At 50.7% G+C, this 13,310-nt stretch overlaps 2 protein-coding genes across 2 annotated transcripts; one reads left to right on the forward strand and one right to left on the reverse strand.

The window, feature by feature from the left end:
* Nucleotides 1-2,526: 2,526 nt before the first annotated feature.
* ColSpa_12185 (ATP-dependent DNA helicase Q-like 3) lies at nucleotides 2,527-6,415 on the reverse strand (the record flags this gene model as incomplete). The annotated part of the gene is given in 2 exon segments (XM_049278397.1): nucleotides 2,527-3,921; nucleotides 3,938-6,415. 2 exon segments carry the CDS (start codon nucleotides 6,413-6,415, stop codon nucleotides 2,527-2,529), a joined length of 3,873 nt encoding a protein of 1,290 aa, XP_049134354.1.
* Nucleotides 6,416-11,815: 5,400 nt separating this feature from the next.
* Nucleotides 11,816-12,684, forward strand: ColSpa_12186 (uncharacterized protein; the record flags this gene model as incomplete). Its single annotated transcript, XM_049278398.1, has 3 exons — nucleotides 11,816-12,188; nucleotides 12,230-12,385; nucleotides 12,470-12,684. 3 exons carry the CDS (start codon nucleotides 11,816-11,818, stop codon nucleotides 12,682-12,684), a joined length of 744 nt encoding a protein of 247 aa, XP_049134355.1.
* Between the last annotated feature and the right edge of the window lie 626 nt (nucleotides 12,685-13,310).

The following is a 13,310-nucleotide window of genomic DNA, read 5'->3' on the forward strand; positions in this document are numbered from 1 at the left end:
TGCAGGGTAGTAACCCCCTCTTCGTAGTAGTAACCCGGTTTTTTCGCCCCTTACATGAGTAAAGGGTTTTTAGCGCAGCAGACTTGATGACTAATACCCCTGGGTATAGCTATAGTGAAAAGGGGCACTTTTAGTGTAAAACTCTGGGTGAAAAGGTTGGTAGGTGAAAAGTGGGTGGCTTGACTTAAAGCTGAGCCCCGGACGCGCGCGCTGATCCTCTTGATGGTATGGATTAAGACGAATTGATTTCGGTGTCTTTGGAAGTCTGAGACTGTTCTGCTCTCTGTGTCCAGGTTCTGCGTCAAGGTGAAACCGTACGCGAACCTGGCAGACGCACACACACCCATCGTCCGATGGACCTCTGTTCTAGTCCCCAAAGTGTACTCTGCCTTTGTCCACCAGGGGGCAACATACATTGTCATGAGCAAGATCGATGGGCAAATGGCATGGCTAAGCTGGAAGGAGCGTTCAGAAGCATCCCAACGACAATTTCTTGATCAGCTGCGTGGCATGGTTTCCCAGCTACGCGCTATCGTCCCAACAAAAGCTACCAGCATTGCCAATATAGGCGGTCGTCCTATTTATGACTGTCAGGTGCCTTCAAAATAGGGTTGAGGTCCCTTTGCTATGGTAAGGTATCTACATGTTTAGTTCCAGAACCGACTGACTGACTGATTGATTCATAGGCTGTCCCAGCCGCCCTAGTAGCAGCTATGTAACGTAGAACTATCCCATTGAGTGCCACTTGACCCCATTTTCGGCTAGGGCGGGGTAGAGCCAACTACATCTATTGCCTGAGAATACGGGAAAAATCCTTGCCCAATCAAATACTTCCATATCAGCGTTCATGGGGTAAAATGGGTATTTTGCGGCTTGGCAAATTTGGGGTCAAGTGGCAGACAACTAGCCGGTTCAAGTGCAATCGCCTCACCTAAGTGCTCACCTTGCTCTGGCTGCTTTATTGCTCCCTTGGGTGATGTTTGAGGTGAGTTGGGTGAGTAGGGTGAGCAGGTGCATGAATGAGGGGCATTTGTTACTGGCGTGTTAGTGTAAGCACCAACCGCCAACCGCCAGACACACACCATGGTACGTATACACTCCTGATGCTGGATTTGATTTGCTGCTCATACGGGTGCCGCTTGCCTGAGGGGATAGCACACGTATCGGTCAACGGAATCGGTGAACAGAAAACAGAAACAACGCCCTTATAGAGGTATTAATAGCCTTACAGCCCAGCATTCCCATTTATCAAAAGTTTTCCCTTAATCCAATGCTCTACACCCTACACACTCCTGAACTTTTGTCCTATTTCAATTGCCCTAAATGCGCTAAGCCCCTAAAGATATTGTTGCTGCAGCAAAAGCAAGGGGTTACAAGAGAGGCGCTTATAAGGAGCAAGATACTTACATAAAGCTAGAGAGATACTGCTAAAATACTATTACAATGCATAGTTCTATTCTAGATTAATATATTACATAGGTTTACCTTTTAATAATAAGGCTAACTTACTAATATTTATAGATAGCACTAGGATACGCTATATATTAAAGTAATTAAGTTGCAAGCAGAATTACTAGATTTTAAGACTACTTGCAGTATTATTTTGCAGCTAGATGCACCTATCCCTAGCTTACCTAAAACAAAGGACTTTTCCTACTTCTACATTAACTCTAGCGTTAGCAAGATTACTAAGAATAGAAGACTATTAGTTAAATTAATAGTTTCTAGAGCAGAAGCCTTGTTTTATGCATTCACCTTTATTATAGAAACAGAACCTAATAAGGAACAGAACAGCAAGATCTACTATGTATGTTCCCTTGTACTACTATCTTCTAACTTATATTAACTATACAATAGTAGATAAGAAATGTTTTTACACAAGAAGGTCTACTTAAGGACATTAAAAAGCCTAAGTATAACCTTGGCCCTGTAGTCCTTAACTAAGTTATTTAAGCAGTGTGGACCTGTTACCCCCTTGGCAGGGTGGCCACTGCCAGCGTCACGTGATGCCAGCCATCACGTGGGTAGTGCGTGCCCAACTATAAGTAGCGGTGTGCACGTCAAGATAGACCTTAATACAATCATCCTTCATACATCTATCCGACCGGTAACAGGACCGATCTGTTGGTTACAAACAAGAGGGCGAGAATACAGAACTATCTACTCCTAATGCTTTATGCAACAAGCAGGGGAAGAATTGGCGCTCTTTTTGTCAGCAGGCTCCCGTATCAGGTAATATTCTCCGTTCTTTGTTCCAAGGGCCAAGATACTTATTATTGCAGGACATCAAGATTATTTAAACACGACAACCAACTGGCGGTAGTTATCGCTACTTCTGGAGGTTCGGCCAAAGATTTGTCAAGAACAATCGGAATGTAGAGAACTGCAAGTACGTAATCTTAACAATACAATAAAGATAAACTAATTATTCTAGTAGATATAGAACTCCTAGACAGGATCACCCTGTCCTTTAACATAATCTTGCCGTGTTATTATTAGTATTAGCTCTAGCTAACAAAGCTCTCTTTAGTTATTTAAGCTTAGAAGATCTCTAGGACTAGGAGATATTAGATGGCCGCCGTTGTCGTTGTCCTTGTCTCTGTGGCATAGAACGCACGTGTCCTGCACTCGGGGGAGCTGCCGGAGAAACCTGTCCACCTCCTCGCCCTCCCGCATCCGTTCTCCCTCGAGCTGCCAGCGGTCGAACCGTCTTTGCCGCTCGGTCTGGTCGCCCTCCCCTGCCCCGCCCCCGGGGGGGGGGGAGACGCGACTGCCTCGCTGCCGGTGGTGACGATCGCTGCCTGCCGCCGCCGCCGCTCCCGGCCTGCCGCACGACCACCGAAGCGCTCGGCTGACCGTCCGCCCGGCCCTGCCGCTCTCCTGTACGAAGTACCGCAGCATGCGCGGCATGCCCGCGTGGATCACGACCCGGACGTCTGGCACGTCGATCCCCAACCCGAGCGCGTTCGTTGCCACGATGACGCCCTCGGGCCCGCTGCTCTGCCGCCACGTCTCGAGCCGTGCTGCTTTGCCCTCGACCGAGTCGACGCCGCTGAAGAACGTCGGGTACCCCAGCTTCTCGCCCAGCCGCTCCACCCGCTCGATGGAATCGGCATACACGATCGCCTTCCCCGTTGCCCCTTCCTGCAGCAGCTGCCCCAGCCACCCGACGGCCACCTCGCAGACCTTGGCCTCGACCGCGTCCTCCTCCTCGCCCCTGCCGCCCCTGCCGTCCCTGCCGCCCCTGCCGTCCTTGCCCCGTACCTCGACGACGGAGTACCGGATGTTCTTCCGCGTCGTCGGCGACCGTAACATCAGAACCCGCCGGGGGTCCATCCTCATGCTGTGGAAGAACGCGGCCTCGTCGCCCGGCGCCAGCGTCGCCGTCAAGCACACCGTCTGCACCCCGAACTCGCGCACGGCGGCCCCGATCTCCCGCAGCCTCGGCCGGAACACCGCGCTCCCCTCGAGCACCATGTGGCACTCGTCGATGACGACCCGGTCGAGCGCCTGCCTCGCCTGCAGCCGCGAGACGAAGTCGCGGAACCCCTTGCTGACCACCGACTCGGGCGTCACGAAGACGATGGCGGCCGCCCGCGGCGCCTTCCGGCTCGACCACACCCACGAGCTGATGCCGGCCTCGGCGCAGCGCACGTGCAGATCCGTCCGTAGCGCTACGAGCGGCGTCACCACGATCGTCGCCCCGTCGGGCGAACAGAACGCCGGCAGCATGAACGACACGCTCTTCCCGCCGCCCGTGCCCATGATCTGCACCACCGGGCTGTGCCCTTCGACGATGGCCCGCACCGCCTGCGCCTGGTTGCCCCGGAACGTCGCCCCCGGCGCGCCCGTCATCTGCCGGAGCTGCCCCTCCAGATCGACCTGCCGTAGACGCCCCTGCCGCCGGAGCCGGGCCTCCATCTGGACGCCGTCGTACGGCTCCGCCTCCCGCTTCACCCCCCCCCGGCTTCGACCCCGCATCCGCCTCGCGATCTTCTGCGCCAAAGTCGAAGAACCGGTGCCACTGCTGGCTGACCCGGCGGAACTGCTGCTGCTTGGCCGCGGACCCGCTGCTGAACTGCATCAGTAGCTGCGCGTAGATGAGCCCGGCCAGCCTCGTGCTGTGCCCGGCCTGCAAATCCCATGGGCTGTTGTTGATGTTGTCCGCCTCGTCGTCCTTGTCCGGCCTGCCCTCGCTGGGTCGCCCGAACGCCTTGTTCAAGTACCGGTTAGCGATGGCGATGGCGATGTGCCGCCACATGCTGACGTCCAGCTGGCTGCCCAGCAGCCGGCTGCTGCACTGCTGAATGATCCGCCGCGACCGGTCCGTCGTCCACACCCGCTCCTCCTTCCACGTCCACGCAGCCGCCTCCGCCTCCGCCTCCTCCTCCTCCTCCTCCTCGTCGCCGCCGCCGCCGCCGTTGCTGCCGTTGCTGCCGTCCCGTCCGGTGCTGCCCGCCACCTGACCCACCTCCTTGTCTTGGTCTCCCCTGGCCCCGACCAGAATCTCGTCGGCCCAGAGATATGCGCTGTAGCCCCCGGTTCCCTGCACCGCCCCCTGTACCTCCTGCCAGAACGGTAGCACCAGCCAGAGATACCACACCAGCAGCTCGCCCACCTCCCGCGGCAGATACCGGTGGATCACCTTCGCCTGGCCGGTCCGGCGGAAGCCCTTGTGGTATGCAGTCACGAAGCATATCGAGCCGTGGTGCGCGAACACGTTCCGGACCCCTCCGTTCACTGTGTTGCTGTGCCGGATCCCCGCCAGCTCCGTCGCCCGCCCGGGTTGGCCGCCGAGCATGTGCATCAGCAGCCACAGACGCTCGCGGAACTGCCCGAAAGCGTGCTCGTATGCCCGCCGCGCCTTCGGCTCGAACACCTCCCGCCCGCCGTCTTCCGCTCTGCTGCCGTCGACGCCCCACCGTCGTGCCAGCCTGGGCGACGCTCCGATTCGGCCGAATACCCACCCTTCCCCCTTCTGCGTCCACGCGTTGCGGTCGTCCTGTAAGAACGAGTACCCCGGCCGCTGCTCGCTGTGGTCGTCCTCGATCGAGGCCCACGGGATCGCCGGCAGCGCCTCCCTCGGCTTCTCTCCCCCGCCCGTCATCATCGTCAGCTCGGCGAGCGTCTCCCTGGCCTCTTGCACCAGCCCGTGCATCATGTCCGACAGCTGGCCCATGCTGAAGCGTGCCCTCCGGAATGAGATCTGATCCATGATCCAGTCTACGGACCCGGCGATCGGCGTGTCGTACTGGATCTTTAACCCTATCGTGCGCATCTCCAAGATCCAGTCCATCGGCGTCGGCTCGGCGTCGGGTGCCCCTGATGTCCGGGTCATGAACCTCTGCACCTTGCTGCGCACGTACTGGAACACGCTGCGGACCTCGTCCTCGGCCGCCTCCTCGCCGATCTGCTTGGCCCTCTCCGCCACGGCCTCCGTCCTCTCGACGGATGACTGGTATACGACGAGCATCCGGCTTACTTTGATGACGGCCGAGTAGATCGTCGTGTAGTCGGTCACCTTCACCCAGCCGCCATCCTCGCTGATGCCCATCACTGCGAGCCCGCTGATTAAGACGTTCTGGTAGTCGCCCCGCCGGATCGGGTGGTCCGGAATGCCGACTAGCATCTCGAGTGCGGCCCGCTCCGCCTCCGTCGGTCCGTCGGCTGGTTCTCCGACGTCTAGTGCCCCCTCTCTCCGCACGACCGCCTCGAAGCGGTCCCATAGCTCGCGCTGCCTCGCCGTCAGCCGATACGGCGGCCGCTCGTCGTCGGCCATCTCCTGCGTGCGGTGCCAGATGCAGAGCAGCCTCCGCCAGATGCCCTTGTACCGCTCCCACGTCTGGTCTTCTAACCGGTTGTCGAACGGCCTGGGCGGCTTGACGTGGGCATCTTTCCGCTGCACCTCGAACAACACGGCGTTGCCCACGCTGTGGGGCGTCGACATCTTGCGCGCCTGGTCCAAGACCCTCTCCGTCACCGTCCACATGGCCTGCAGCACCTCTTCCTCCTCCGTGATGGGCTCGGTCGTTTCCCATAGCTTGGTCATGGACCGCCCTTCCAAGTGCTTTGCCCATTGAACGTGGTCCAGCCACGATTTCGCATCTAGTTTGTCGTTCGCACCGTGTATGACATCGTCTGCCCAAGCGCTGACCCGTTTGGCCTGTTCTTGGCGAATCCGTGCGATGATGTCGTGTGCTGGAGTCCCTGTAGGACTCGGCCGGGTGCCTCCATCTGCCTCCTCTGCCCGGCTGACCCGGAACCAGCGGCGGCCGGCCCGTGATGGGAAGAAGCGCTGGCACAAGACCCCCTCTGTCCATGGTATGTTCCTTGGCCCTGCCGCCTTCCTCCTCACGTTACCTCCCTTCTTCCAGTCATTCACCCACCTATGCTCCTTGCGGCAGTGCCGCTGCATGACCTGCCGTTGCCGGCAGACGTAGCCGCATGTCATGCACTCAAGCCCATCGTGCTCCGGGGGGGCAAGATGCTTAATCGGCCCCGTCGTTAGTCCTGGCAGCCGAAGCGCTGCTATACCCTCTTGGTCATAGAGAACACCTGGGCATGCCCGGACAGCCTGTGCGACCTCCTCGCGCCTGGCGGCCAGGAGAGATCAATGTCTTATGCAAAGACAGGTTAGTACCTCGTCGGCAACAACAGCAAACTGGCAAGTCTTGCATATAGCGACACAGAACGTCGGGTTATAGATAAATAGGTCCATACTGCTTCTATTTCTATACTGTAATGACTTTCTATCTTTCCTTTCTTACCCCCTACAGCAGTAAAATAAACAAACTAGATATTGCTATCCCATCAAACGCGAGAAGGCTGCAGACCCACTTTTACCCCCGCAATACAGTCACATGATTAGAATACATGACGCAACAGCATTTATCCCTATGCTATTTTGTATGGCATCACCACTAATTTCAACATTACTACTAATGCCACGATGTCTTACGATTCTGATGCTTCAGATGCCTCCGGGGCCTCCGGGACCTCCGTAAGCTCTGTACGGAGCTATATAGAGGTCTGCCCGGCCAACCTTGCCATTGCCTGTACCCAAAATTGCCTTCCAGAGCAGTACAATAATAGTACCGTCCAGCCCAACAAGGCTCCAGACCCCGGGCCGCCAGGCTCCTTTATACCCTTCGAAGTGCCGGCCCAGGCCCCAGAGATATCGGAGCTGCCAGATACTCTGGTTAACCTCTTCCTCCGATTTATACCTTATACTCTTATTAAAAAGTAAGTCTAGTGGACAAATAACGGAATACCTACTAGGCCTTATACGCAATATACCTAGATATATACCTAGAAGAATACCTCTATAAAGGAGATTTACCTCTTTTTATTAATTCTTATTTATATAAGTTTATACCTAAAATATAAAATCAAAAGATATTAGTCTTTTAGTTTACTTAAAATTAGCTCTATATATATATTTATTTAGTATATATCCTAGGATTAATTTAAAATACTATACCGCTAGCTCTAGATCTTTAACCTAGATAATTTTTAACCTAGTAGAGCTCTAGCTTTAGCTCCTGGCTAGACTAAGGTAAAGGCCTTAATACCTAATATATACTAGAAAATCAATAAATAATTAACTTATATCTAAGAAACTAAGGACTCCTTTTATAAGCCTAGCTCTAAGCTTACTGTTAACAAGGCTATAATCTAATTTATAGGCTAAGCCTAAGAGAAAATAATAATCTTAACAAAACTAATCCTAATAAGCTTTAAAGTATAGATATTAGCTTAATTAGGGTATTACCTCTAGTAGCTCTAGTACGTCCATAGGAAAGGCTTGTATAGGCTTATCCTACAAGACTGGCCTAGCTACCTAGCCTGTAAAGGCAAAAAGATGGCCTATGTAGCCCGCTTGATGCTGACGCAGCGGGTTATTATAACCCTTATTGGCCTGATCTGGCCAGCGCCTTATTACATGTTTCTAGATAACCTCTTTTCCTTTGTCCGGCTCTTCTAGGCCCTCCAGTAGCTTAGCGTTAAAGCTTCTGGCATCTACTAAAGGAACAGCAAGATAAATCTAGCCCTTATTGCTAAGAAGAACACCAAAGGTAAGGGTATCCCTTAAAGTACTATTTATACTATTACTATATTTAATGGAATAATATATATCTTTAAACCTCTTTTTTATAAGCTACTTTTACTAAATAGTTTCTTTTGCTATAAGTTAACTAATTTAGCTAAAAAAATAATGCTTTTATACTCTTTCTTACTATAGTCTTCTAGGCCTATATAAAGGACAAAGTTATCTGCTGCTAGCGCTAGCTAACTAGAGAGACGCCTATGAAGCAGGCTACCCAGGTAGTCTTTAGCGCCAAAGTCCAGATAGACTTACTAGTACTAGAGCTAATTAACTAATACAATTATAGTATAAATAGCGTTGATATAAGTGACTAGATAAGGGCCTATTATCAATAGCACCACCTTATTTATTAAAGGGGCTAATAGGCTTTTACCTAGGAGTTTCTCTTACTAGTTATACTTATAAATAGCTTTATAATCTAATACTTAGGTAACTCTAGCTAGACTTTTATTAGAAACCAGTACTTATAGCAAAAAGCTATAGCTACTTAGCTAATTTAATAATTTAGAACATTAGTAGAAGGTTAACTAAAAGTAAGGCTAAGAGAGCTTATAGATAGGTATAATAACCTTATTCTATGGCAAGACTATATAAAGGGGTCAAGAAAAAAAAGCTTACCTTATGCTTATTATAGTAAGGCAAAAGCACTTAAGCGTAAGGCCTTTACTAAGATAAATAGGAATAGCTTTATTTTATAGCAGAAATAATCTCGCTATAGCTGCTTAACTTGTGATATAGCCCTTTATAGTAAGGGTAATTGTTGGTACCTTTAGTATAACTAAAAATAAGCGTAAATAGAGGTACTATACATTTTGTCACCTTTTAGGGGTTATTATTAGCTACTACCCCGCACGTGTAGCCTTCTCGCGTTTGATGGGATAGTATTATATAAGACACTAAAGTTACATAAGCTGGGCTAGTATGGTATTAGTACTATCATGTTATGGCCTTTCTGTGGCTTATGCACAGTCACTTATTGACCTTAACGAAATATTCCTCTACACTTAAAAGCAAAAAAGCATTACTATAGCTATTGTTATCTATTGTCATAGTAGAGAAGTAGACTTATCTTCTTTTACGCTACCTGTGCATACCTTTTTTATGGGTTTTGCCCATGAAAATGTCAACCAACTATACTCTGATCAAAAAACAATCAGCTATACCCCTGTCTTCAGCGTCTCCACTTCTTTTTCGCAGGGTCTTTCAACAAGCAATACTATAGCTTGTCGTGTTCGTAAGGATAGGACGTTGAACACTTGGAGAATAGGCTTCAAGATGGCATGCTAATTAACAGCAAACCGCGGGAATCCGTAGCGAGAAGCCAGAAATGGAGGAGGAAGCAGGAAGTGGAAACAGTATGGGCTACAAGGAGACCAGGACACAAAGTCAGAAACGTACATGTAATCAGCTTTAGTTGCCCTTTCGGCTCTGCCGCCGGGCGTAATAAATTGTGTGTGTGTGTGTGTACTACGTTCGTATACTTTATATTCTTAATTTCGTACGTCTTATGTATTTAAATTTGTTTATTCGTAACTCCAATCGTAAGCTTACTTAGAAATTAGCAAGGATATAACGCGACGTTAAGGACAACGTTAACCATTCTTTTACGCAGGCAATTAATATATAAATCACAGGCATCGTATCATGCCCCATGCACTTCATGTACGTAAGAGATTATATACACATGAAGTGCCTTATACGTATAAAGCGCATTAGGTGCATCAAGCGCTTCATACACTTAACGCGCACTAGGCGCTTCATGCACTTCGAGCACCTTAAGTACTTAAAGCGCATAGCCCTTTAGAAAAAGGGATACCTCCATTCATACATACATTACCATACCTATTATTAAGCCTATGGATTGATTAGTATATTAGTAGGGTAGTAGGTCTCGTAGAGTCTAGTAGTAGAGGTAAGAGGTGTATTGTTAAGGTAGGTAGGCTACTAAGTCTAATCTTCTCTTGCGTGCCACTTAGAATATGCTGGTGATATTCTAGACAGTCACAGGGAAGTAAAGAGACTTAATAAGAGTAAAAGTAGACAGAAAAGGTATATGTATGTTGAAACTGCGTGGGATAAAGGAAGCCAGTAAGCGGGTAGTTGACACACAAACCACACTAAACACCGAGGTCCCAGTATCGTTACGAGTGCACCTGGAGTGACCGATTACCCCAAGTGACTACCCTAACGCCTAGACCGTGAGATACTACTTTTTCTAGGTCCTCTTTAGCCTGATCAGGGCTATGAGCAAACTAGAAAAAGTGTATCCTTTATGTCTTGTAGTCTGTTTGGATTTGTACTTGTTGCTAAGTGGTATGTATGTGTGTGTTGTGATCTCTGGAGGAGGAGGATGCCCTTCTAGACCTTGGAGGTCTAGTTAGGCCTAAGGAAACAAAGTAATAGTTACTTATTACACGTCTTGTCTTAATATTAAAGTGATGAATTTTAGTTCAGCCGCTAGGGGTCAGCAACCAAGCTCTAACAGAGTCCAAGCTGTTGTCTGCTTTGAGGTTGAGATCTCTAGGGTTCCCATCCGTCTTCAGGAGAAACATATGATTGGTCTGCGTTTGATTCAGTAGGCATTGCCGGCATAGTGACTGGCATCTTTGGCTTCGCAGAACGGATGGTCTCGGTCGCCTCAGCCTCTTCTGACTTCTGACGCGATGGCTGCGACCATGTCTTTGCTTGCTGGCTTGCAGGCAGTGCCTTTGATGTCTGGTTGCGGCAATTGCAAGCCTTCAACCTTGTTCGACTTGGTCGATTGCGACGCTGAGCAGGACATGGATGGGATTGAGGTGAGGATAGCTTAGCGAAACCGCTTTCGAGTATTCTTAGTTGGTTGTAAAATCGAATGGACTTCGTTTGGACCGACGAAGCCAACCATTTAACTCGTCAAGAGAGATCTAATTCTGTCTGGTTGTCTATGTCAGAGTCAGTGCAGGTGTCATGACTGGGTTTATCAATGTCCAGCGGATTTTGGTAGAATTCCTTTGGAAGGCGCACCACTGTAGCGTCAAAAAGGTCCAAAGGATAAGGTGTGGGATGGTCCTCTCTGATGCTCTCTGGTACGCTGGTTTGCTCCGCCTCTACCCAGGGAAAAGGCTGCATTATAGCTATTCTGCGGGTGTTGTGTCTTCTTTTGTGCGAACCTGTGATGTGCAAACCTGTGAGGTGAAAGCCTGTGATATGAGAGCGTATGAGGTGGGAGCCTGTGAAGTGAGAGCCTGTGGTGAGGGCCTGTGAGGTGCAAACTTATGAGGTGAGAACGTGTGAGGTGAGAACGTGTCGAATAATAGGCGTACGGAGGGCATGATGTGCCCGAAGTGCCCGGCGAGCGGCCCGCGCCCCGCAGCAGTCGGGCGATCACGGAACACGCCGGATCGCACGCTGCCAGCAGCCTGAGGCACTCACGGAGCTTGCCAAAAGGGCTGCGCGCGCGGCAGGGTAGTTGAGAATAGCTAGACCACATACAATATACGCAAGCCCATGGGCAATTCCACTATTCAACAGAACTTGTGAGGTGAACGCGATAGGCATTCGGAGGAATATTAAGGCCGAAGGCCGCGCTGAGGGCGCTGAAGGCCCCGTTTAAGGCACGCTTAGTCATACGAGTTACGCTGAAAAGAGGCCTCAGAGAGGGTGAGACAAATAGGCCGAAGGCCATACAAGCAACCCAACCCTACAACCCAAACCATCAACACAGCCGGAATGGCAACGTCTTCCCAACCAGCAGGCCCTTCGGATGAGGGCCCTCCATACCGCTCCTTTAAGGAGCTCCGCGGCGATCCAACTGTCGCCGTCGTCTTCTCCGCCGCCGCCAAGCGTCTTTTTTGGCCCCTCGACGGCGTCTTCCCCACCGCCCTCTCCGTCATGAAGACGACTCGCAGCGCGGACGATCTCGAGCCGTACTTCCAGCAGACCCTCGGCGGCGGCATCTGGCACGAGATCGCGCAGCTGCCCCTGACCGAGCCCAAGGTCTCGTCGGTCGAGGCGTCTGTCTATGACCTGGAGCAGTGGGAGTTCAACTGGGTGGCGTGGCATGCGCACCACGAGGGGAGCCGGCTAACCCGGAATATGTCACGTATGGCGATCTGAGTGATGAGGATAGGCCGTATGCGACAGAGCTCAAGGAGGACGGCAGCTGGGAGGAGGACTCGGACACTGAGTTCCTTATCCGGTGCTGCGGACAGGATCGACCGCTCCGGAAGAGGGGGCAGAAGCTTGTGGTCACGCCGGCTGCGGGCGGTCACTTCGTCACGGTGCACGACTACGTCAGCGGTGAGTTAGGCTTTGGTAAGAGTCAAGTCGAAGCGCACTTTAGCTAACGATGGAGAATGACAGCTGTGCATCCCTGGCTTATAGGCTTGCGTCCTGACATCTTGCTTGCCAAGACGGTTGCACAGCCTAAGCCGTATCCTGGGTCGGCGGGAATAGTGTGGATGGTGGACCAGGGGCCGGAGCATAAGGTGGAGGCGAAGCAGAGCTGGATTCAAGCACACGGGGGTAGCCCGCCGCGTCCTATCCCTGCCTCGACGGCCGCGATTCTCGCAAGGATACGTGCGAGTCGAAACAGGTGAATTTCATATCCATGTTGTTTGTCATCCACTAGTACTAGGGCCCCCGGACGGCCCCGGCCCCGTCGGGTTAGGGTCAGGTCGTTAGGGTCAGGTCAGACAGGTCACACACCCACCCGCAAGGCCAGCTAGTAGTAGTAGTATAGTAGTAGTAGTAGTAGTTAATAGTAGTTAGTAGTAGTTAATAGTAGTTAGTAGTAGTTAGTAGTAATAGTAGTAGTAGTAATAATAGTAGTAGTAGTAGTAGTAGTAGTAGTAGTAGTAGTAGTAGTAGTAGATATAAAGACTATATTAAGTAAAAGGCTCCTTAACTAGATAATAATATAACTAAACTATATCCTTAACTAAAGTAAAGTAATATTAGCTTAGTATAATAAACAAAGTATAACTAATAGTAAAAAAACCCTAAAGGGCTTTTCTTTAAACCTTAAGCTAACTTTCTACTAAATCGACTTACTAGGCTATTATCTATTTACTTACTTGGATATAGAGTAGTAGTAGTAGTAGTAAAAAGGCTAAAAGTAAAAGCCCTAGAAGGCTTTTTCTAACCCTAAGCTCTGCTAAAGTAACTTACTAGGTAAACAAAGCTAAAAGCCCTAGAGGGCTTTTTCTAGTACTAAGTTGTTACA

The sequence above is a fragment of the Colletotrichum spaethianum genome (assembly GCF_022836535.1).
Source record: "Colletotrichum spaethianum MAFF 239500 DNA, contig58, whole genome shotgun sequence".
NCBI classification, from domain to species: domain Eukaryota; kingdom Fungi; phylum Ascomycota; class Sordariomycetes; order Glomerellales; family Glomerellaceae; genus Colletotrichum; species Colletotrichum spaethianum.